This window comes from Rhineura floridana, chromosome 9, assembly GCF_030035675.1.
Source record: "Rhineura floridana isolate rRhiFlo1 chromosome 9, rRhiFlo1.hap2, whole genome shotgun sequence".
NCBI lineage: Eukaryota > Metazoa > Chordata > Lepidosauria > Squamata > Rhineuridae > Rhineura > Rhineura floridana.
In genome coordinates, this window is record NC_084488.1 from 29632054 (window position 1) to 29654741 (window position 22688).

Sequence of the window (22688 nt, forward strand, 5' to 3'; positions counted from 1 at the left end):
ACCAAGATGTCATTGAGATAGGGATGAACCCTCATCCCCAATGTCCTCAGATGAGCCACCAGAGCTACCAGGACCTTAGTGAATACTCTGGGAACGGAGGTAAGACCAAAGGGTAGTGTCCTGTACTGATAGTAGTGGTTGGCATAACAAAAATGAAGGTATTTCCTGTGCCACCAATGGATTGAGATATGGAGATAAGCCTCAGGGAGGTCTACTGAAGCCACCCAATCATCTCGATTGATGGCCTTTAGGATGGACTTCAAGGTCTTCATTTTGAATTTCTTGTGAGTTATCCTCCGTTCAACCACTTGAGGTCGAGGCCAGGACATTCCCATTTTTCTTCAGGACCAGAGAGAAAATTGAGTAAATGCCCCAAGCCTGCCCCTTGGCAGGCAATGGTTCCACTGCATGAATATCTAACAGGTGACCTATGGCCGTTCAATAAGCCTGATGCTTGTCTGGTCTCCTGGACTGGAGTTGCAATCAACCTCTCCCTTGGAGCCTGGAAAACTCCAAGGAGTAACCAGAGGAAACCATGGAAAGAACCCAGTGGTCTGATGTAGTGGTGGCCCATACCCCTGAGAAGTTGAGTAGACAGCCCCCTATGGCTCGGTGACAAGCTGTTGACTTGGCATCAGGAAGTTTGACCATTCTTTGACCCCTTCTGGTACTTGGAAGTGGAGGGGTAACAAAAGGTGGATTGCGACCTGGGTTAGTTGACACTGGAGGTCCTATCTGACTTCCTCCAACGAGGCTTGTACCCTGCCAAGGTATTCTGGCAATGGAAGTGTCTTGAACTCCAAAAGAACTGCTGCTGCTTGGTCTTGTGCTCATCCTTCTTAGCCATGTTTATCCCTTGTCTCCACTATGACTTTCTCCAGTGGTTCCCCAAATAGCTTAGCCCCCCCAAAAGGGGAGTTATCCAGGTGACTTTGTGAGTCAGGGTCCACTTCCCAGTGTCTGAGCCAGAGGTTGCGTCTTGCCACCATGCTGGAGGCCATTGCCCTGGTGTTAAACATTATTCCATGGCTTGTAGCATCTGCCTGGAAGGCTGCTGCCAGCGAGATCTTCTTCAGGCCATCCTTCATTTGCTTTGAAATGTCATCCCTGGCCGCCAGCTCATTTGCCCACAATGTGTATGCCTGCGCAAACACGGATGCAGCAGCTGAAAGTCTGAAGGCTGCACCTTGTGCCTCAAGTTCCCTGTGCAGTGCCACCTCTACTCTCTTGTCACAGGCATCCTTCGGGTCCCCTTCCCCTTCAGTGGGGACGGCGGCAGATGCGGAGAGAGCAACCACTGCAGAATCCACCACAAGAGCCTTTAACTGCCCCATTAGCACTGCTTCAAAGGAGTAGCGCTTACTAAGTAGCGTATGCACTGGTTTGTGTTTGGCCTGAGTGGCCCATCCTGCATTCCATAATGTCTGGAAGGAGTCTGGGAAGGGTAGAGTATCCATCTTAGGCTAGCCATCTGGAAAAGCTGTCTTGGAGTCCTCTGAGGTAGTGGATATACTTGGTTCATTCTCCTTGGGCTGTTCCTCTGAAAGTTTCAAAATCTGTCTAGATGCGGGGAAGAGCGGTGCCTGGAAAAGCCTCCCCTTTGGAGGTGGGGCCTCCACTTCTTCCTCCGAGAGCCCCCCTCCTCTCTATCATCTGAAGAGGGAGAGCACTCCAAATCCAGAAGACTCATCACCCTCTTGTCCCCTTGCTTCCTTTTGGAGTGGTGAGAGTAGAGGGTGCCTTTAGTTTTGTATTTCTGTTTCTCCTTATACCCCTTCCTATGGATGCATTGTTGAACAGGGGAAGAGGAGGAGGAGATGGAGGAGGATGAGGAAGATGCTGGTGAAGGAGACCTGAAGTGTCTCCTTTTCTTGTGCCCCGATTTAGATGGGCACTTCCTATTGTAGTGCTTGAACCCTAGGCTGGGGTCTATCCCTACCAGTTCTGGCCCTGAACTCCTAACCTCCTTAACCACAATCCCCTTTATCTATGACAGAAATTTGGGGAAATCTTCCTGCCCCGGGAGAGGGGGCGAAGAGGGGTCTGCCAAGCGGCCTCTACTCACTCCTTCCATGTGGCACTCCAGCACCTCTCCTGACTGCTAGGAGTGAGGTGAGATCTGCCGCTGCATCATATCGCTCTGCTCCTCTTTTCAGAGAATAGCACTGGGGACAAGATGGTACCCTGCGGCACCCCACAGTACAACTGCCAGGGAGCAGGAAGTCAATCACACAATGCTATTCCCTGAAAATGACCCTGGAGGTAGGATTGGAACCGCTGTAAAACAATGCAGCCGATACCCATCTCACTACGTTGGCTCAGAAGAATACCATGGTCAATAGTATCAAAAGCTGTGGAGAGATCCAGTAAAAATAACAGGGTCACACTCCCTCTGTCCTTCTCCTGACAAAGTTCATCCATCAGGCGACCAAGGTTGATTTAGTCCCATAACCAGGCCTGAACCCAGATTGGAATGGGTCAGATTTTTTTAATCCAAGAGTACTTGCAATTGCTGCGCCACAACCCTCTATCACCTTCCCTAAAAAGGGGGCATTTGTAATTGGGCGGTTGTTGTCACAAACCAATGGGTCCAGGGTGGGCTTTCAAAGGAGCAGTCTGATCACTGCCTCTTTCAGAACAGCTGGAACTACTTCCTCCCGCAACAACGCACTGACCACACCCTGCATCCACTTGGTCAAACTCCCTCAGCAAGCTTTAATAAGCCAAGAAGGGCAAGGGTCGAGAGGACACATTGCTGGCCACATCATTGCAAGCACCTTGTCCACCTTTTCTCACGCAAGTAGGAGCCCAATTGTAAGAGGGCATGTCTAATTACTTCAACATCTTAGCTTTGTGTAATCATGCCTATCTTTGCCGAGTAGAAATGCTGAATCCTGTGTAACTTGTAAGCTAATTAATGAAGCATTCTGAATTGAAATTTTCCATTAAACCTATTAAAGGAAAGCACATCTTTGTGTCCGTATCTATAGATTTGGGCAGGACACTCCATTCTGATGGTGGTGGGATTGGCTGCAGCCTCTAACTGTAGAGTTTTAAGCCTCAGAGGCAGGGGATGGTAGCGTCTGCTGCAGAGGCTTCTGTTTTTTGGTGGGAACAGCATTTTTGTCTTAGCTTTTCCCATGGCCTTAAAGCAAAATGCTGCACTTAACAGGCCTAGCAGGTCTTATGAAGAACTCTCATTGCCTCTGGGAGTAAAAGGTTTTTTTAAAACAACAACAACAGAGAAGTGGTAACGGGAAGGTGGAGGAGGAGCAGGGAAGCAGTAATGGGAAGGCAGAGGAGGAGCAAAGACCAGGAGGAGAATTAAAACTGAAAAAGATAGATGATACTGACTTAAGTCAAAGGCGGGAAAATGGATGATGCCGAGTTAAACGGGCAAAGAAGAGCTGGGAAGGCAATCCAGGGCTGAGGCACACCAAGTGGATGTAGCAAAGGACAAACTGAGGGGTGGAAGAGGAGGCAGAAGGGCAATCTGGGGAAAACAATGGCTTTTTAAAAAAAATGATTACACTAAGAAACACGAGGAAAGACAAGGGCAGGAACTCACAGCAAGAGGTGCAAAACAGTCAGAGAAGCCACAGAAATAGAGGCCTGAGTCCTAGCTAGGAGCTGAGAGAGCTGAAGCAACCACATTGGTGAAGCCAAAATAAAGAACTCATCTCCCTATGTAAGGGGGAGCTAGAACAGCTCGCAAAATCAAACAGTGTGTTATTCTGCCTTCAACCACAAGGTGGAGCTCAGGTCCCACCTGAGATCATCTTACATGCATGGCAGAAATAGAGTCATCAGCAAGAGTTTGCACAGTAACATCAACTATTAAATATTCAGATATTTGTCTAGTGCTTCCTCCACAATGCTTGTCTTGTACATTATATCCAGTGTCTGCTTGTGTGATTTCTCTTGCAAAAAAAAAAAAGTGGAAAAAAGAGAGTTTGAGAAATTGTGCAAATTTAGGGATTTGTGTGAGCAAGTTATGGAGCCTCTGGCTCAAGCATCACATCGCCTGCATGATGGAGAGAAGTGCTCCACCACAGGAAGGCCAGATTAACATCAAACTAGGGTTATCTTCAATAATACAAAGCAGCCTCAACAACTATTGCTGAAGTGTTGCATAGCATATTGCTTATTACTGTTCTGCATCTCTAAAATATTCAAATTAACTAGTTTGAAGCAATTCAATTTCCAATCAGACAGATTATCTCTCAAATTGTTCTTGGTTTTGTGATATTTACAGAAAGTTTGACTAACATACATTAAAGAAATATGACCTTCAGAAAGAAATCTGATTACATTCTGGCTCTTCAATTAATGGAGTTTCCCAACGGTTCTATTATTTATTCAAGCAGACTATTACTGCCTCCCCTCCCAATGCCTTTGACACACAGGTCTGTGTACTTCAGGAGTATCTTTCTATTAAAATAAAATTATTTTAAAGTTAAAGTTAACATCTTTAAATCATGTGTAGAATTGCAAGAACAAACAGAACTGCTTATAAACTAGATGTCTGACTTCAGTAACCTATGAATACAAATATTAAAGAAATATTTTCATTGAACTTGGTTAGGTTCCGTGAGTCAACAAATGAGGTATCAAATTTTATCAGAATAATCTTGCCAACATATTGGAGAACTAATACCACATTAGATAAAGCAGATGTTTAATCACATTTCAATCTCTACTTTTACTGTGGGGGAACTAAAAGTAATTTTCTGAATGGTTTCAGACTATTACATACCTTTGCTATTCTGTCAGCTGTTTCTTTGCAGAACTGAGTTGGACTATCAAAATGTTGGATCAGATGAGGCAATAAACACAAGATGTTAAGAGGAAATCCTGCACAGAAAAATATGAAGCAGAATTTATCTGTACAACAACACTCACAGTGTTTTCTGACCACTTGCTCCAAGAAGTGCTACCTGGAATCGCTATATAAAATCAACAAGTATGGGACTTAATTCTCTGAGAAATCTACTGTATCATGCCATTACTATGTCTTAATGTATTTCTAGTATCTTTTCCCTCTGTACCTCTTATAAAAACTCTTCTTTTATAGTGCTCCACTGATTTTTCAAGTCAGTCTTACACAGTTCCTCAATTACAACTTACAAGTTTCACAGTTCAGTACAGCATGGATACATGTTATATTTTAAAAGTATACCTGCTAATTTGGAAGGATCCACCAATGTATGTTTGGAGACTGTGATGAGTTTGCTGAGTAAGTGAACTGTCATTTCCTGTGTAGAAACTGAGGTAAAACCTTTCAGGAACAGTTGCTGAAGGCCTGGAAAGTTATTCCATTTCAATTTACTCTGCATTTTTTCAATCTTTTCCCTACTCTCAGCTTTATCCAAAGGCAAATGAACAAGAAGTTTGTTGAGTAGCCTGAGAGCCAGGAGGTATTCATATTCATAATCTGATTCTAGCAAAGATGCTGCAATCCAGAATATGGTAGCCATCAGGTTCACAGGGTCAGTAGTGGGCTGCACATCATGCATTCCTCCCTCTCTCAGGGAGGAAAGGCTTCTAGTCCTTGCTAAGCTGCTGGAATGATTTATCCTTCCATCCATTATGTCCAGTGTGTTGCTCCTATGCCGATCACTCTTCCGATCACCTATTAAACTCAGTCTCAGAGAGTTGCTTCTCATGTTGCTGTAATAGCCTAAAAAGTTGCTACTGCTAATGGGACTTGTGCTTAGGTTTATTTGACCAGTGCTTTTCCTGTTAGCTGCATATTTGTTTCCCATTAATGGATCATAGTATGAAGCACTGAAATGAAAAGAGAATATGGCATGTAAGAATCACATTCCATGCTCATAGAACACTAAGGGGGTTAATTCTAGTAACAGCCTTTAATTTCAAATACTGAATGAGCAACTTCATATAATCAAATCATTTTTATTTTTCAATAATATTATAGATTCCATGTTTCTCTGCTTGAACAGATCAGCACAACTTTACTCCCAATATTTTAAATGCTAGCCCAATCAGCTTTAAAACAAAGAACTAATAATAAAAAAACTTTCTTCAGAGCACCGTCAAACAGTGGCAATACAGACACTTCTTTATTCAGAGGATTGCCTCTCAAGATTCTTATGCATGAAGAGAAGTCAATTTTGCATGTTAGTGGTGGTTGAATATGACACCCTTTGCCCCTTATTTCAGTCACTGTACCATATCACTTCCTCCTCTGAAGTATCCTTTGACATTCTGGAACAGATTTTCAGGAGGCTGGTCAAAATTTCTTTTTATTTCTTTTAAATATTTATATCCCATATTTTAAGACAAAGTCTTAACACAGCTGATAAAATAGATATTTAAAATAATACAGTATATAATCTAAACCAAATTATATAACAATATATGCCAGAAATAAATTAAGAAAAGGCTTGGTAGAATAATAAGGGTCCATCTCAGACAGTCAAAGAGAAGGCTGGACAAAGTCCTAAAGGTGTGGGGCCACTACAGAAAAGACTTGGGGGATCAGTTTCTGCATGTGGCTGGATGCACTCTGAATGACAAAGACTTCAATCCCATACACTTGTACCTATGCCCTACAGAAAGCAACAGGGCTTACTTCTGAGTACATATGGATAAGATCCTACATTCAGAAATTTTGAGATGATGATGATGATGATATCCCACCCCTCCTCCCAGCAGGAGCCCAGAGCAGCAAACAGAAATGCTAAAAACACTTTAAAACATCATAAAAAGACCTTAAAATATATTAAAACAAAACATTAAAAACGCTTTAAAAAATCTTTAAAAACAAAAAAGGGTGAAAAACATATTATTAAAGAAAACATATTAAAAGCAATTCTAACACAGACACAGACTGGGATAGGTCTCAACTTAAAAGGCTTGTTGAAAGAGGAAAGTCTTCAAAAGGCGCCGAAAAGATAGCAGAGATAGCGCCTGCCTAAAATTTAAGGGGAGGGAATTCCACAGGGTAGGTGCCGCCACACTAAAGGTCCATTTCCTGTGTTGTGCAGAACGAACCTCCTGATAAGATGGTATCTGCAGGAGGCCCTCACCTGCAGAATGCAGTGATCGACTGGGTATATAAGGGGTAAGACGGTCTTTCAGGTATCCTGGTCCCGAGCTGTACAGGGCTTTGTACACCAAAACTAGAACCTTGAACTTGGCCCGGTAGCAAATGGGCAGCCAGTGCAATTCTTTCAGCAGCAGGGGTGACATGTTGGCGATAACCTGCCCCAGTGAGCAGTCTTGCCACTGCATTTTGCACCAGCTGCAGCTTCCGGACCAACCTCAAGGGCAGCCCCAAATATAGTGCACTACAGTAATCCAGCCTGGAGAATATCAGTGTGTGGACAACAGTGGTCATGCTATCCCGGTCCAGAAACGGCTGCAGCTCTATTATCAGCCGAAGCTGGTAAAAGGTACTCCTAGCCATGGAGGTCACCTGGGCCTCTAGCGACAAAGATGGATCTAGGAGCACCCTCAGACTACGGACCTGCTCTTTCAGAGGGAGTACAACCCCACCCAAAGCAGGCAACTGATCAATTATCTGAACTCAGGAACCACCAACCCACAGTGCCTCCGTCTTACTAGGATTCAGACTCAGTTTATTGACCCTCATCCAGCCCACCACCGAATCCAGGCAGCGGTCCAGGGCTTGCACGGCCTCACCCGATTTGAGATGTTATGGAGAAACAGAGCTGGGTATCGTCAGCATACTGCTGACACCTCACCCCAAATCTCCTGATGACTGCTCCCAAGGGCTTCATATAGATGTTAAATAGCATGGGGAACAAGATGGTACCCTGTGGCACCCCAAAGCACAACTGCCAGGGGGCCGAAAGACAGTCACCCAATGCTATTCTCTGAGAGTGACCTTGGAGATAGCATCGGAACCACTGTAAAACAGTGCCTCCAATACCCATCTCACCAAGTCGGCCCAGAAGGATACTATGGTCAATGGTATCAAAAGCCGCTGAGAGATCAAGTACGAATAACAGGGTCGCACTTTCCCTGTCCTTCTCCCAATAAAGGTTATCCATGAGGGCAACCAAGGCCGATTCAGTCCCATAACCAGGCCTGAACCCAGACTGGGATGGGTCAAGATAATCTGTTTCATCCAAGAGTACTTGCAATTGCTGTGCCACAACCCCCTCAATCACCTTCCCTAAAAAGGAGGTATTTGCAACCGGTTGGTAGTTGTCACAAACCAATGGTGGGCTTTTTCAGGAGTAGTCGGATCACCGCCTCTTTCAAGGCACCTGGAACCACTCCCTCCCGCAATGATGCGTTGACCACACCCTGCATCTACTCGGTCCACCTCCCTCGGCAAGCTTTAATAAGCCAAGAAGGGCAAGGGTCGAGAGGACACGTTGATGGCCGCATCATTGCAAGCACCTTGTCTACGTCATCAGGCCGCATTAGCTGAAACCGTTCCCAAGACGTTGCAGCAGACGTTGCACTGGACACCTCATTGGGGACTACAGTAGATGTGGAGGGGGCATCAAGACTGCTACGGAGGCGAGCAACTTTACCCTCAAAGTGCCTAGCAAACAATTCACAGTGGGCCTCCGAAGGGTCTAAAACTCAATTTCCTGGAGTTGATGTCAACAGACTCCTGACAATATGGAAAAGCTCCACTGGACGACTACTTGAGGATGCGATGGAGGCAGAGAAGTGGGCCTTCTTCGCCGCCCTCACCGACACACAGTAGGCACAGTTGTGATTATTTACTCATGCCTAATCAGCCTCACAGCACGTCTTTCGCCACTTGCGCTCTAGCTGTCATCCAGCCTGTTTCATTGCCCTTAGCTCACTGGTGTACCAAGGTGCAGACTGGGCTCCACAATGCTGGAGAGGGCGCTCGGGGGCAACCATGTCAAGAGCCTGATGTGCCTCACTGTTCCACAGCGTGACAAGGGCTTCAACAGGGTCACTTGCTCTATGTACTGGGAACTGGTCAACATGCATCAACTATGCTAACTACAGTCAATTTTCGGATACTTCAGAATGCTTTAGCCAGTGGGAAAAAAGGGGAATGTGTGGTGGCAAGCTGCACAAAAACAAACAAATCCAAGTCCCTCAACCCACTGAAGATTTGGTCAAAAAGAGTCTCTAAGTAGATAAACGTTTTGTCTCAACGTCTCTCTGCAGCTATGAGAGTTAGAAACTTCAGAGCCCATATATCCCCTCCCCTACCCATTCAAAAGAAATTTCATAGCCCAGATGTTGTAAGGAACATTTCAGTAACATATTAAAGTCAACTATCATCAGTTCTTACTGGGAAAGTGTGGTGAGAAGATCATAATGCTTCACGGTGTCTGCTAGCGTATCAACGGCTGACTCCAAGGTAAGAAGTAGTTCTATGACAAAACCCTGTGTGTGGGAGAGAAGTTGGCATATGTGTACAATAGGGTTTAGATTTTCAAAAAAAGTCAAAAGAAAATCAGGACAGATGAGAAGAAGCAAAGTTGGAGCCCCCATGCACATGTCGCATTCCATCACCAATTTATATTGCTTCCTTTCCAAGAGACTGAGATTGCTTATCTTCTCAGACTTTTGGTAGTCTCTGTTTACACCTACAGTAATAGTTTAAACAACAATGTTTTGATCATGAAATGTGACTCAGCTTATAGCATACACAGCCCAGTTCTTATCCATTTAGGATGTTCAGCATCCTGGTTCACATTTCACACTAAGTAATGGTTTAGTGAGATGTGCCTAAGAAAGGAGCCATTGTGCATCTCAGGGCTGGGCACTACCCTCTCTCCTCCTGGGCAGCTGGGAGGACAACTCTGGCAGTTTCCACCCCCACCCCCCCACACTTTTCTTTAAAGTCAGTTTCTGTGTTATCCTGACCAGGGAAAGAAACTCTAGTCAATTTAAAAGCAAGTCAACTTGAAATTGCAGTTTCTAAAGTTGGCTTGATAAATTAGCCAGAATAAACCATAATCCTTGGTCTGACTCAGTCAAGTTGACTTTATGGAAAAGTACTACTAAACTTTAACTGCTCTAGAGGAAGGGGTTGCTCTAAACTCCCACATGGAACTGGAAGAACTTGCAATCCCTTAACCCATAATTGCAAGAGAAAACAAATACACAACTACATCATGGGCCTATATGTTTCCGGGCCCGGTTCAAAGTGCTGGTGTTAACCTATAAAGCCTTATACGGTTCGGGACCACAATACCTGATGGAACGCCTCTCCCGATATGAACCTACCTGTACACTACGCTCAACATCGAAGACCCTCCTCCGGGTACCTACTCATAGGGAAGCTCGGAGGGTATCAACAAGAAAAAGGGCCTTTTCAGTGGTGGCCCCCGAATTATGGAACAATCTTCCTGATGAGGTACGCCTGGCGCCAACATTATTATCTTTTCGGCACCAGGTCAAAACTCTCCTCTTCTACCAGGCATTTTAGTATGTGTAAAAATTGTTTTTTAACTTTTTTAAGAATTTTAAAGTTGTTTTAAATTGTCTAAATATGTGGTTTATTGTATTTGATGTATGACTGTTGTGAACCGCCCAGAGAGCTTCGGCTATGGGGTGGTATATAAATTTAATTAAATAAATAAATAAATAAAACTACTGGTTACAAAGAACCAAGATAATTCTAACAGAACACTGAAGGAAGAAGATAGGAATGGATATGAACCTTATTTAAAACAATACAATATATAATCTAAACTAAATTTAGATTATTTAGATAGAAGAAAGGGTAGGTAGAATGCCCTCTGGGAGACTTGGAGAACAAATTCATATTAAGGCATTTCTATTTTCTAAAGTGTCTCTCAGAGGGCATATCCTTAGGGCACAGCAAAATAGTGTACCTCATAGGCTTCCCAGAGAATCAGCATTCTATTGAATCAAAACCTTCTGAAGAATCTTCCTGCTGAAGGTGGCATCTGCCGAAAACATTTTATAGCGCCCAGTAAATATGTGGATTGAGCCACATACCTGCCCTATGTATGTCTGGAATTTGGAAACTGCCCTTGAAGGCTATGGAGGCTGCCCCCTTTAGGGAATGAGGCACGATACCTTCTGGTGGCTACTTCCTTAAAACCTGAGAACCTACCTAAGCAGATGCGTTCCTTTATTCATCTGGAGATGTCACCCAAGGCATTGGATTGAAAGCCACAAAAAGGGACGGGGAATACCTATGTTTTACTGCTTTGTACAGTTAAAAGCACAATGTTCTATGTACATCAAATTTGTGCCAGCTCTGCTCCTTGGTGTGAACTGGCATAGGGCAAAAAAGAAGGGACTGTGAAAAAGTGAATTCACTTTAGGAAGAATGAGGGCATAGGACCACCTTGTCCTGGAGGAAAATGCACAGTTAAGAGATTGGTGAGAGAGCCTCTGGTTCTGAAACATGAGGTCCACTTTCTATGATGACGCTACTTTGGATGTCAGTGGTCCAATTTTGAAGGCTTCTCTTCCAAGAGGTGCATCCTGAATGTATCTGTGTCCAAAATTACTCAGATGTGTCAGGTGTAGCATGGGAATTAAGGAATTCATCTCTCTTTTGAACAATGAATCCATGTTTCTGAAGTATGGCCTAACTATCTTGTAGGCTCTTGTCCCTTGAGTGAGAGTGAATGAAGATGCTGATGTCTAAGGGTATAGGTATAACTCCTGAATCCTTGGGTGTGCCACTAGAGCAACCAAGACCATTGTGAACCCTCTGGACACTGAGGTAGTCCTAACAGCAGTGTTTTGTAATGTTAATGGCTACAACCATAAAAGTGAAGGCACCTGCAATGAGATGGCCTAATTGGAATATACAGGTATAGTCAAAAGATGCCTGTAAGTTCTTCTTGGCAATCAGGGTCTTGGCAATCTTGATACCAGTATCTTCATCTTGAACCATTTCTCAAGCTGTTATACATCTAAGAATGGTCCTGGTATCACTCTTTTACTTGGACACCACAAAGAATATGGAGCGGACCCTGGAACTGATGTCTGATGCCAGAACTAGCTCTATTGCATGGATCTCTAACAGAAAATATATCAACCTGATTAATTTTTGATGCTTTGCCATATTCTTGGATTTGTAGGGACATGATGAACTCCAGGGTGTAACCCTGAGAAATTGTCTTCTGTACCCACTGGTTTAATATGGTTAGAGTTCACAGGTTCATGAAGTCCTGGAACTGTCCCACAATTTGATGCTGTATGGGAGTGTTCCTATCACTAGGTGAAACAAACTTTCTTTGGCCCTTGCTTTAGTGCTAGATTAATAGGTATAGGTTGAAGGCGTGTTGTTGATCTTCCCAGCTGGTCTAGTACTTTGATTCCATTTCTGCTTGTAGCTGTTGAAGTAACAAGACCCGAGAACATTCTTAGAGTTCCAAAAAGAGAAGTGGACTTTGGTTTCTGATCTTCCTTCTTAGCCGTCAAAGAGGCCTTTTCTTTTCCTTTGTCTCAAGCTCCAACGGTATCCAAAAACTTTGGCTCCTTCAAAAGGTGAACCTGCTAGCCTAGTTTAAGATCCAGAATTGACATTCCAGTTCCATAGCCACATGTCCTTTCTTCTCAGGAAGTTTGATGCTAGAGTTCTGCCCACAAAATGTATTATTTCAAAGAAGAGTCTGGCAGTATTGCTGCCAAATAGGCATCCTTTTTTAGAAGTCTTTAAGTGGTTTAGAAGTAGCAACCACTCCTGCTATCACTTCAACCCAGTGAAAAACTTCCCTGACAAAGATGGAGTTGGTGGCCAAGGACATCACCACTGAGGCCTCAAGCACTAACCTCTTCTCACATGGGTCTTTAAGTCACCCCCCTTCCATATCTGTCAGGATGATTATAGTGGCAGTGAGGGCCACAACTCACTGATAGGTATTGACCACCAGACATTTAAGGAGGTCCATGATCCTTTGTGGGTAGAAAATATAGCCCTATATGGCTAATATGGATAGGCTTAGCCTTGGAAGGGTTTGCCCATTCCACTTTTCATGTCCTTTTGAATGCTTCTGGGGAGGGCACTGTCATAGGCTTGGCAGCCTCTGAAGGAAGGCTGGCTTTGCTCCTTTTATGATAAGATGGACTGGTCTTCCAGTGATGGTAGCTCTCCTAAGCTAGGAAGATGTCCAGGGAAAAGAGCCTCCTTTTGAGGAACTGGGTTTGTATGCCCTCATCTGAGAGTTCCCCCGCTTCCCTATCACTAGAATCTGAGACTGGAGGGGTTTCTATGCTGAAAGATTGGTGGCTATGTCCCTGGGAACCAGAGCTAGGGAACTGTCAGAATCATTGGGCTTGGGAGAGGAAGACTATCCCCTTGGAGGATTGGGAACTAGACAATGATAAGTTAGATTATACTTTTTGAATTTGTGCTTAATACTTGCCCCTTGATCTGTGCCTGTTTTTGTTTTTACGTGTTTCTAAAAGGTAAAGGTGTCCCCGCACTTGTAGTGTGAGTCATTTCCGACTCTTAGGGTGACGTCTTCTGACGTTTACTAGGCAGACCGTATATATGGGGTGGGATTGCCAGTTCCTTTCCTGGCCTTTCTTTACCCCCCAGCATATGCCGGGTACTCATTTTACCGACCACGGATGGATGGAAGGCTGAGTGGACCTCGACCCCTTTTACTGGAGATTCAACTTCCTCCTTCCATTGGAATTGAACTCTGGCCGTGAGCAGAGCTTCGGCTGCGTTACCACCGCTTACCACTCTGCGCCACGGAGGGTCTTCTATTATGCTGCTTATAAGAAGTGCGAAAGCCTGACCTGCTATATGGTCCTGTGCTCCTGCTTTTTGCAAGGGACACTTGGATCTGCTGGTTGATTAGGCCTTCACCCAATCCACTTTGTCTTTCTGACTGCAGGCTCAAGGAAGATCTTGGGGGGTTGTGATCTTGGCTTGGTGGACACAAGCAGAAAGAAGGAGGTGCTGCAATTGGGAGGACTCTGTAGCCCCTGGCCTTAGCTCACTGGGCCTGAATAGAGAATGAACACTGTCTTTCACACTTTATCTTTATCTCCCCCACTCCACAGGCCAACTTTGACAGGTGAGACTACCCACCTGTCAGTCATCTGACATCATAATGACATCAAGTGATTGACCTGTCAAAGTTGACTCATGAGGATTTGGTGGGATAGAGACCAAGCAGGATTGAACTCCACATGCATTGCCTGACGGGCATGGAATTCAATTCTGTTTTCTGCAGGGTTATGGTATGTCAGCTTTGCCTGCAGAGAACTCTTGTACATACCCAAATCAAGTAGGATTGAACTCCCTGCATATCACCTGATGCATGGAAGTTAATCCTGCTTTCTGAAGCGAGCAGCTACATGAGCAGCTGATTCAGCTGCATCTCTACTTGTCCCATATATGTTGTCATGTTTGAGGCAGATGACTGTAGTTTGAGGAACATTTGGCACACGGGCTGGAGGTTCCCCATCCTTGGTCTAAGTGCTCCAGTAGGAGGCATCATCCTGAGGATGTGGAATGCCCTCTGGGAGCCTTTTGAGAACTAAATGTTGCTGAAGTTCTCCCATCTATGTAGGAGGGGGAGAGGGGAGCATGTGAGCCCAAGGCTTGCAGTGGTTCCTTCATGTTCACACCCATCTTTTTATACCATGGTTTAGTGTGCCATGCAAACTTTACCTTATGAATCATATTTGTGCCTGAAGCACACTTACTCGTTACACTTAGGGCTACTTCATATGATATTTCTTCCTACATGGAAAATCTCTCTATAGGGGAAAAACTGTACACCTGTACACTATTCTGCGTATTTGTCATCAATCACTTTTTCACACAAAATAATACATATGAAAACAAGGAATGGGTGCACAAGAGAAAACATTGATGTGTTACACTTTAAAACTGATTCAAAAGAAACAATTAATGTAAATACCTGGGCTTCTTCTCCTGCATCTCCAACAGTTTCTACAAGCCTGGATAGAATGTCAGAAAGTGTGGCTGCAGAAAGAGGTTGCTTCAGCGCTCTGAAAATCTGGAAGGATCTCCCAGCATAATGTCGAGAGGAGCAAGAAAGTGCAGCTTGCAGAGCAACTTCACTAAGATGATGCTCTAGCTGAAATCCAACTGCAAGATAAAGTGAATAATAATAGTGGGGTGAGGATTGGGGATGAGAAAGGACGAGAGGTTTACAAGAAAGGTTTATGGGCAGCCTAAATGTTATTGTTGTTACAGCTCATCAGTCTGGGCCTTAGCATGTATTTTTACAATTATTGTACTGATTGTGTATTGTTTTAATTTTTTATCATGTTTTATTCTACTATATATACTGTAAATCACTTTAAGATTTTTATTATGAAGAGATATACAAGCATAATAAATGAAATTCAAATCAAATTTAATAAACAGTAAATAATTTTGAATTAGCTATTTATGTCACTATGTATCAGTATTTCAGCATAAATTATTAGAAGTGTATTGGAGGTCCTCTTAAGTTTGCATTTAATGACCACTTGCTATATGAATCTAGTCAGTGGAGAAAATCTTAGCAGGCCCTTCTCCAGTTTCAGAGCTTACATGGGGAGGTGAGGTTAGGTGCCACCTTTTCTGTGGTGATACCCTTATTCTGGAAAGCCCTACAAAGACATGTCTGCCTAGCAACTTTCATTTTAGGCACCAAATGAACACTATTTTATTCACCCAAGCTTCTGAAGAACAGTGATACTAATGTTTTTATCGCTTCTGAAGTTATACTCTTTCACAGTTTAAGCTTTTATTCTATTTCTGATCTTTTATAATCATGTTTATGTTGTTTATATTTCACTGACGTTTTTGCAAACTGCCTTGTCTTTTTCTTTGAAAAAGCAAAATATTTAAATAAATGAAACAAAGTCAAAAAATCACTGACTTTATGTGGATCCAGAGACAATTTAACTTTTTTTCAATTTAAGTTTCATTCCAATTTTAACTTGGAATGGTAGATATTATTATTTTATTATTATTAAATTTATACCCTGCCTTATGGCCAAAAGGCCCTCAAGGCAGCTTACAAAAAAACCCATGAATATAACATAATACATCAATAAAATAATACAGTTCTCAATATTAAATAACAAATAACATTATTAAAAGCAAATTATTGAGCAAGTGTTACTTTAAATACTTGTATATACATGTCCACAAGCCTAGAACAAAAATAATGCTGGCAACTGTGTTCTTCTTTATCAGTCAAATTACACATCATTTTCACAGTCAGCTAGGTTCTTCCTTTTCATACGTTCAAATTCTTCAGTCCTCCAGGAATAAACGAGATAGGTTCTGATGAAGGGCGGAGCCACCCAGAAGACAATGAGGACTCCTGTGAAAGTTGGGTGCTTTTTTTCTGCTGCTTTCATACTCCAGTGGGCATGTTTCTTTTTCTACTACTTCTTCTTTTTCTTTGTCTACGTCTACGACTTTGTCTTGAGTCCATCTGGCCAGCCAAACTTCTTGGAAAGCCTCTTGGAGGTCATCCTGATGTAGCCTTCTCGAAACAAGCATTCCAGGAACCCAGGGGATTAAAATGGTGTTGCAAAGGTTACTCTCCTCGGGCAATGTTCCTTTATAGGTCCCTTCCCAGCTGCAAGCTGCAAGTGCTGTTTTGGAGTTGGAAGACAATGTTTTGGTCTTTGTCACAGGAGAAAGGAGAAAGCGTGCCTCTCTTCGGCTCTCTCCAGATGGGGATACCTTCACCATCTCCGATCACAAACGTTAATAAACTGGCTTTACTTTTCAGAATGGTGCATCATATGGCGGCTGCTTGAGAAAAGACATATAGAGCTCCCTTGGGCATACAGAACAAGTTATATTGATTCTTTGGATCCAGATCTGTATCTTTTCTTGCAAGTTTAGGAGATTTGATAGCAATTTCTGCTAGTATACTGCTGGATGTATTCCTATCAGTGTTGGTCAGTGTCATGAACCTGTATATGTTCATGAGTTATTAAAATCCATAAAGGTTCAAGCAAAGTATTCTGGGAGTTTAAATGTTAAGAAAGACAGGCCTCTGATAGAATCCCACTTAGGTTTCGGTTTCCAGCTGAGGACGGTTAAGAAGAAGCCTAAACAGAAACACCTGGCTATCTGTGCTGATTAACAAGTGGCTGGCACCCAAGGTCATTCTTGGCCTGTACAATGAAACACCGGTTGGGAGGGGGGCCTGGAAGGCGCAAAAGAGTGAGAAACATCTAGAAGGGGTTACATCAGACATTTTCTGATTAGTTCCTGAATCCTGGACCGTTAGGATTCTTTCCCTTAAGTATAGGGCTGGGGACCCATAGCCTTTGTTCTCTGCTGCCTTGGTTCCAGAGTTCCATAGCTTTCTACCTTTTATGGTTCCATGGTGTTGCCTATGGGAGGTAACCTATGCCTGGTTCCATTGCTTTGTGGTTAACATCATTCTCTCTTAGGAGAGATGCCACTTCAACCATCTACCTCATATGTAAGTATTAGGTTAGAAAAGGTTGTTATTTTCCTGTTGTGTGTATGAACTCTCTTGTATGTACCTAAACCCCTGTTTGGGTGTATGGTCTTAAAGGATTACTTGCTGCTATATTTTGATGTGCACTTATCTATTTTAATAAAGCTACTTCTATTTAACCTGGTGTGTTTATTGAGAGAAAGGGTGGTTCTGAATTCAGCACCTTGGCCATTCTCAGTCACATAACTACCAAAGAGGGAAAAAGAAGTTAAAAGCTTAATTCTATTTTGTGGGTTTTACCAGAGGTTTTCTGACAAGGAGTGTAAGTTTGGCTCTTGTCTTTTTGGACCTTGGTTTACCTAGTGTCTGGGCTCAGAGATCCCCTGACTCTGAGTGGTACCAGTAAAAGGGGTGGTGGCAGCCTACTATTCTACCTTGCAGGGTTGGCGTTGGACACACAGCCTTGGCAAGGGTGAATTGGTATATTTTTTGGTTCCAGATCAATTGCCCTAAGGGTGGGAATTGGATCTGACGCATGATCCTAGTGCCTTGACGGCAGGGTTTCATGACAGCCAGTACAGACGAAATGCTTTCAATCTCATCATAATAAGGACACTAGGAACGTACTGCAGGTTCACAGAATCTCTCCACCCTGCCTTTTCTTTTCAGATCTATCCATGGTTAGGATTATGTGCACACTAATCTTAACACTAATCAGAGCTTGCATCCATGGTCTGCAACACTTTAGCAAACTCTGGTTTGTAGCTATTAGCATTAACAACAGTAAACATTAAGATACATACATATGTAACACTAGTTATTTGATTTATATCCCGCCCTTTCTCCCAGGAGGCCAGGGCGGCAAACAAACGTACTAAAAACACTTTATAGGTCTCTAATTAAAAGGCTTGTTGAAAGAGAAAAGTCTTCAGTAGGCACTGAAAAGATAACAGAGATGGCACCTGTCTAATATTTAAGGGGAGGGAATTCCAAAGGGTAGGCGCCACTACATTAAAGGTCTGTTTCCTATGTTGTGCAGAACAGACCTCCTGATAAGATGGTATCTGCAGGATGCCCTCACTTGCAGAGCGCAGTGATGGACTGGGTATGTAAAGGATAAGATAGTCTTTCAGGTATCCTGGTCCCAAGCTGTATAAGGGCCAAAATGAGAACCTTGAACTCCAGTAGCTAACAGGTAGCCAGTGCAATTCTTTCAGCAGCAGGGTGATATGTTGGCAATACCCTGCCCCAGTGAGCAGTCTCACTGCCGCATTTTGCACCAGCTGCAGGTTCTGGACCAACCTCAAGGATAGCCACACATAGAGCACATTACAGTAATCCAGCCTGGAGGTTACCAGTGCATGGACAACAATGGTCAGACTATCCCGGTCCAGAAACGGCTGCAGCTGTCTTACCAGCCAAAGCTGGTAAAAGGCACTCCTAGCCACTGAGGTCACCTGGGTCTCTAGCAACAAAGATGGATCTAGGAGCAACCCCAGACTGTGGACGTGCTCTTTCAGAGAGAGTACGACCCCACCCAAAGCAGGCAACTGACCAATTATCTGAACTTGGGAACCACCAACCCACAGCATCTTGCTAGGATTCAAATTTATTTATTATTTATTTTATTTAATTAAGCTTATATACCGCCCGACTACCAACAGCTCTCTGGGCGGTGAACATTAAAAATACAATAAAAATAACACAAAACTGTACACAAAACTGTACAGTCTAAAATCAAAATATAATAATTTAGAATTAACAGGAATTAAAATGCCTCAGAGAAGAGAAAGGTTTTAACCTGGCGCCGAAAAGATGATAGTGTCGGCGCCAGGCGCACCTCCTCGGGGAGACCATTCCATAGTTTGGGGGCCACCACTGAGAAGGCCCTAGATCTTGTCACCACTCTCCGGGCTTCCCTATGAGTCGGAACCCGGAGGAGGGCCTTCGTAGTAGACCGTAGTGTACGGGCCGGTTCATATCGGGAGAGTGGTCCCGCGCCGTATAAGGCTTTATAGGTAAGTACCAACACTTTGAATCTGGCCCGGAAGCATATTGGAAGCCAGTGCAAACGGGCTAGCACAGGTGTTTTATGCTCAGACTGCTTAGTTCTTGTTAGCAGTCTGGCCGCCGCATTTTGCACTAGCTGTAGCTTCCGAATCGTCTTCAAAGGTAGCCCTACGTAAAGCGCATTGCAGTAGTCCAGACGCGAGGTTACCATAGCATGTACCACTGATGAGAGGTCCTCCTTACTCAGATAGGGACGTAGCTGGGCTACCAACCGAAGTTGGTAGAATGCATTCCGGGCCACCGAGGCTACATGAGCCTCAAGTGTCAGGGAAGAGTCTAAGATGACTCCCAGACTATGCACCTGTTCCTTTAGGGGGAGTGTAACCCCATCCAGGACAGGGTATATATCCACCATCCGATCAGAGAAACCATCCACCAACAGCATCTCAGTCTTGTCAGGATTGAGTCTCAGTTTGTTAGTTCTCATCCAGTCCATTGTTGCAGCCAAGCAACGGTTCAGCACGTCGACTGCCTCACCTGAAGAAGATATAAAGGAGAAGTAGAGCTGCGTGTCATCAGCATACTGATGACAACGCACTCCAAAACTCCTGATGACCGCCCCCAGCGGCTTCATATAAATGTTAAAAAGCATGGGAGACAGAACCGAACCCTGCGGGACCCCACATTGGAGAACCCACGGTGTCGAGCAATGTTCCCCAAGCACTATCTTCTGGAGACGACCCGCTAAGTAGGAGCGGAACCACTGCCAAGCAGTGCCTCCAACTCCCAATTCCGCAAGCCTCTCCAGAAGGATACCATGGTCGATGGTATCAAAAGCCGCTGAGAGGTCAAGGAGAATCAACAGAGTTACACTCCCTCTGTCTCTCTCCCGGCATAGGTCATCAAACAGGGCGACCAAGGCAGTCTCAGTGCCAAAACCAGGCCTGAACCCCAATTGAATTCAGTTTATTGGCCCTCATCCAGCCCACCATCGAGTCCAGGCACCAGTCCAGGGCTTGCATAGCCTTTCCCGATCCAGATGTTACAGAGAAACAGAGCTGAATATCGTCAGCATACTGCTGACACCTTGCACCAAATCTCCTGATGACCGCTCCCAAGGGCTTCATATAGATGTTAAACAGCATGGGGTACCCTGCATCACCTCACAGCACAACTGCCAGAGGGCCAAAAGACAATCACTATTCTAGTCTCTGAAAATGACCCTTGAGATAGGATTGGAACTAGTGTAAAACAGTGCCTCCGATACCCATCTCACTAAGTCCGCCCAGAAGGATACCACAGTCAACGGTATCAAAAGCCACTGAGACATCAAGTAAGAATAACACGGTTGCACTCCCCCTGTCCTTCTCCCAATAAAGGTCATCCATCAGTTTAGTAGTTTATTGTCTCCTTGGCCTGACACCAGGTGCAGGGCCTCACAGCCAGCTCCAAGACAAGAGTGGTTTCCTGGTGACACAGATGGAAGTTCTGTAGATCACAGCAACTCCCACCCCCCCGGTCCCTGCAGTCTGTGCTGGTGTTGCACCGAGTATCCGTGGGCAAAGCTGGTTCAGATCAACTCCTCCCATCTCACCCACCCAGGTATCGGTAATGTACACCAAATTGGCACCTTCATCCGTGATCAAATAATGGATGAGTGTGGTCTTGTGTATCGATCTGACATTAAAAATGGAAATTTTACTCACCATGAATTTCTATTTGAAGATAGGGCTGGAGGACATTCCTCAGTAGGGATGACTCCTCCTACTGGTCATGACAGGCAGGGTCTCGAAGCTGCTTTGTCTCCTCTCCTGGGGGAGGAGTCGTCCCTCTCTCCAGACCAAACTGAGAGAGCCAGGAGCACTCCTCAGGCCCCATATCCGCAACCATTCAGACATCCCTAAAGTGGAAGCCTATACTAGGAAACAGCTGCAGAAAAGTGACAGAACAACACAGAGTGCTGGGGGGAAAGTCACACAGGAAGGAAGACACACAATACTAAACAAAGTGTGCAAATGTAAGGCGCTGGCAGAAGCCCTAACTCCCCCACTTCCCCCCCCACTCCAGAAGGTCGAAGCAGAGGAATGAGAGGTGGGTGGAATGTCCTCCAGCCCTATCTTCAAATAGAAATTCACGGTGAGTAAAATTTCCATTTTTCCTAGATAGGGCTGGAGGACATTCCTCAGTAGGGATATGACTGAGCAGTGTACTAGAACTCCAGGTGGGATTCCCCTAGCTAGAGGGCAACACCGTCTGGAGCACCTTCCTGCCAAATGCAGCATCGGCTGATGAGAATGAGTCTATTTTGTAGTGCCTGATGAAGGTGTGTGGAGAAGCCCATGTAGCCGCCCTACAGATATCCGTTATCGGGAACCGCCCCTTAAACACTGCAGAGGCCGCCTCCCCAAACTGAGTGTGCTGTGGTACCCAATGAGGGATCCTTACCCAGCGCTTCATATGCATGTGCTATAGCTGCTCTGAGCCACTGCGAGATAGAGTAGGTCGTCACCTTACACCCCTTTGATTTCCTAGAGAAGACCATGAAGAGGGCCTCTGACCTCCTGAACTCTAAGGTACATTCTAGGTAGAAACAAAGAGCCCTCCTCACATCAAGGGAGTGCCACCTGCGTTCCTGGGCACAGGAGGGAGCGGGGCATAATGAAGGGAGAACCACTTCCTGTGACCTATGGAAAATGGAATTGATTTTAGGTAGGAATGCCGGGGCTGGTCAGAGGACCACCTTGTCCTGGTGGAACACGCACCATTGAGGGTCCAATGACAATGCCCCTAACTCGGAAACTGTGCATGCTGAAGTAATGGATACCAGAAAAACTGTTTTGAATGTCAAGAGGTTCAGGGGACAGGTAGCCATTGGTTCAAATGGCGGTCCTGTTAATGCCGTCAACACCCAGTTAAGGTTCCAGTTTGGAAACCTGTGAATCATTTGTGGGGAAATAAGTGTCACCCCTCTTAGAAAACGTTTAAGGAATGGGTTGGAGGAAAGCAGAGGGCCCCCTAGGCTTAATAAAATACTACTAAGCGCTGCTGCTTGTCTCTTGATGGTGGCTGCGCTCAGACCCTTATCTAGGCCCAACTGGAGAAACCCCAGGGGGCCCTTGATGTCTCGAGACAAAGGTTCCACCGTGTTTGCAGAGCACCAAGACAAGAAAACCTTCCACGTGGACGAGTAAACCCTGTTCGTGGACTGCCTACGCAAGGCCAGTAGTGTGTCAAGCACTTTCCTCTTAAAGCCCTTGCCGCTCAACCACAACCACTCAGCCTCCAAGCTGTTAGCCA

General features: G+C 44.6%; 1 protein-coding gene across 8 annotated transcripts in view; it reads right to left on the reverse strand.

Moving 5' to 3' along the window:
• FRYL (FRY like transcription coactivator) overlaps window positions 1-22688 on the reverse strand; it is a 332614-nt gene that overhangs the window by 57329 nt on the left and 252597 nt on the right. For all 8 annotated transcript variants that reach the window (XM_061583298.1, XM_061583296.1, XM_061583297.1 and 5 more), the window contains 4 exons: window positions 14859-15049; window positions 9278-9372; window positions 5180-5787; window positions 4757-4854 (listed from right to left, as the gene is read on the reverse strand). In XM_061583298.1, the coding sequence (XP_061439282.1) occupies window positions 4757-4854; window positions 5180-5787; window positions 9278-9372; window positions 14859-15049 (992 nt within the window). The remainder of the gene's footprint in view (window positions 1-4756; window positions 4855-5179; window positions 5788-9277; window positions 9373-14858; window positions 15050-22688) is intronic.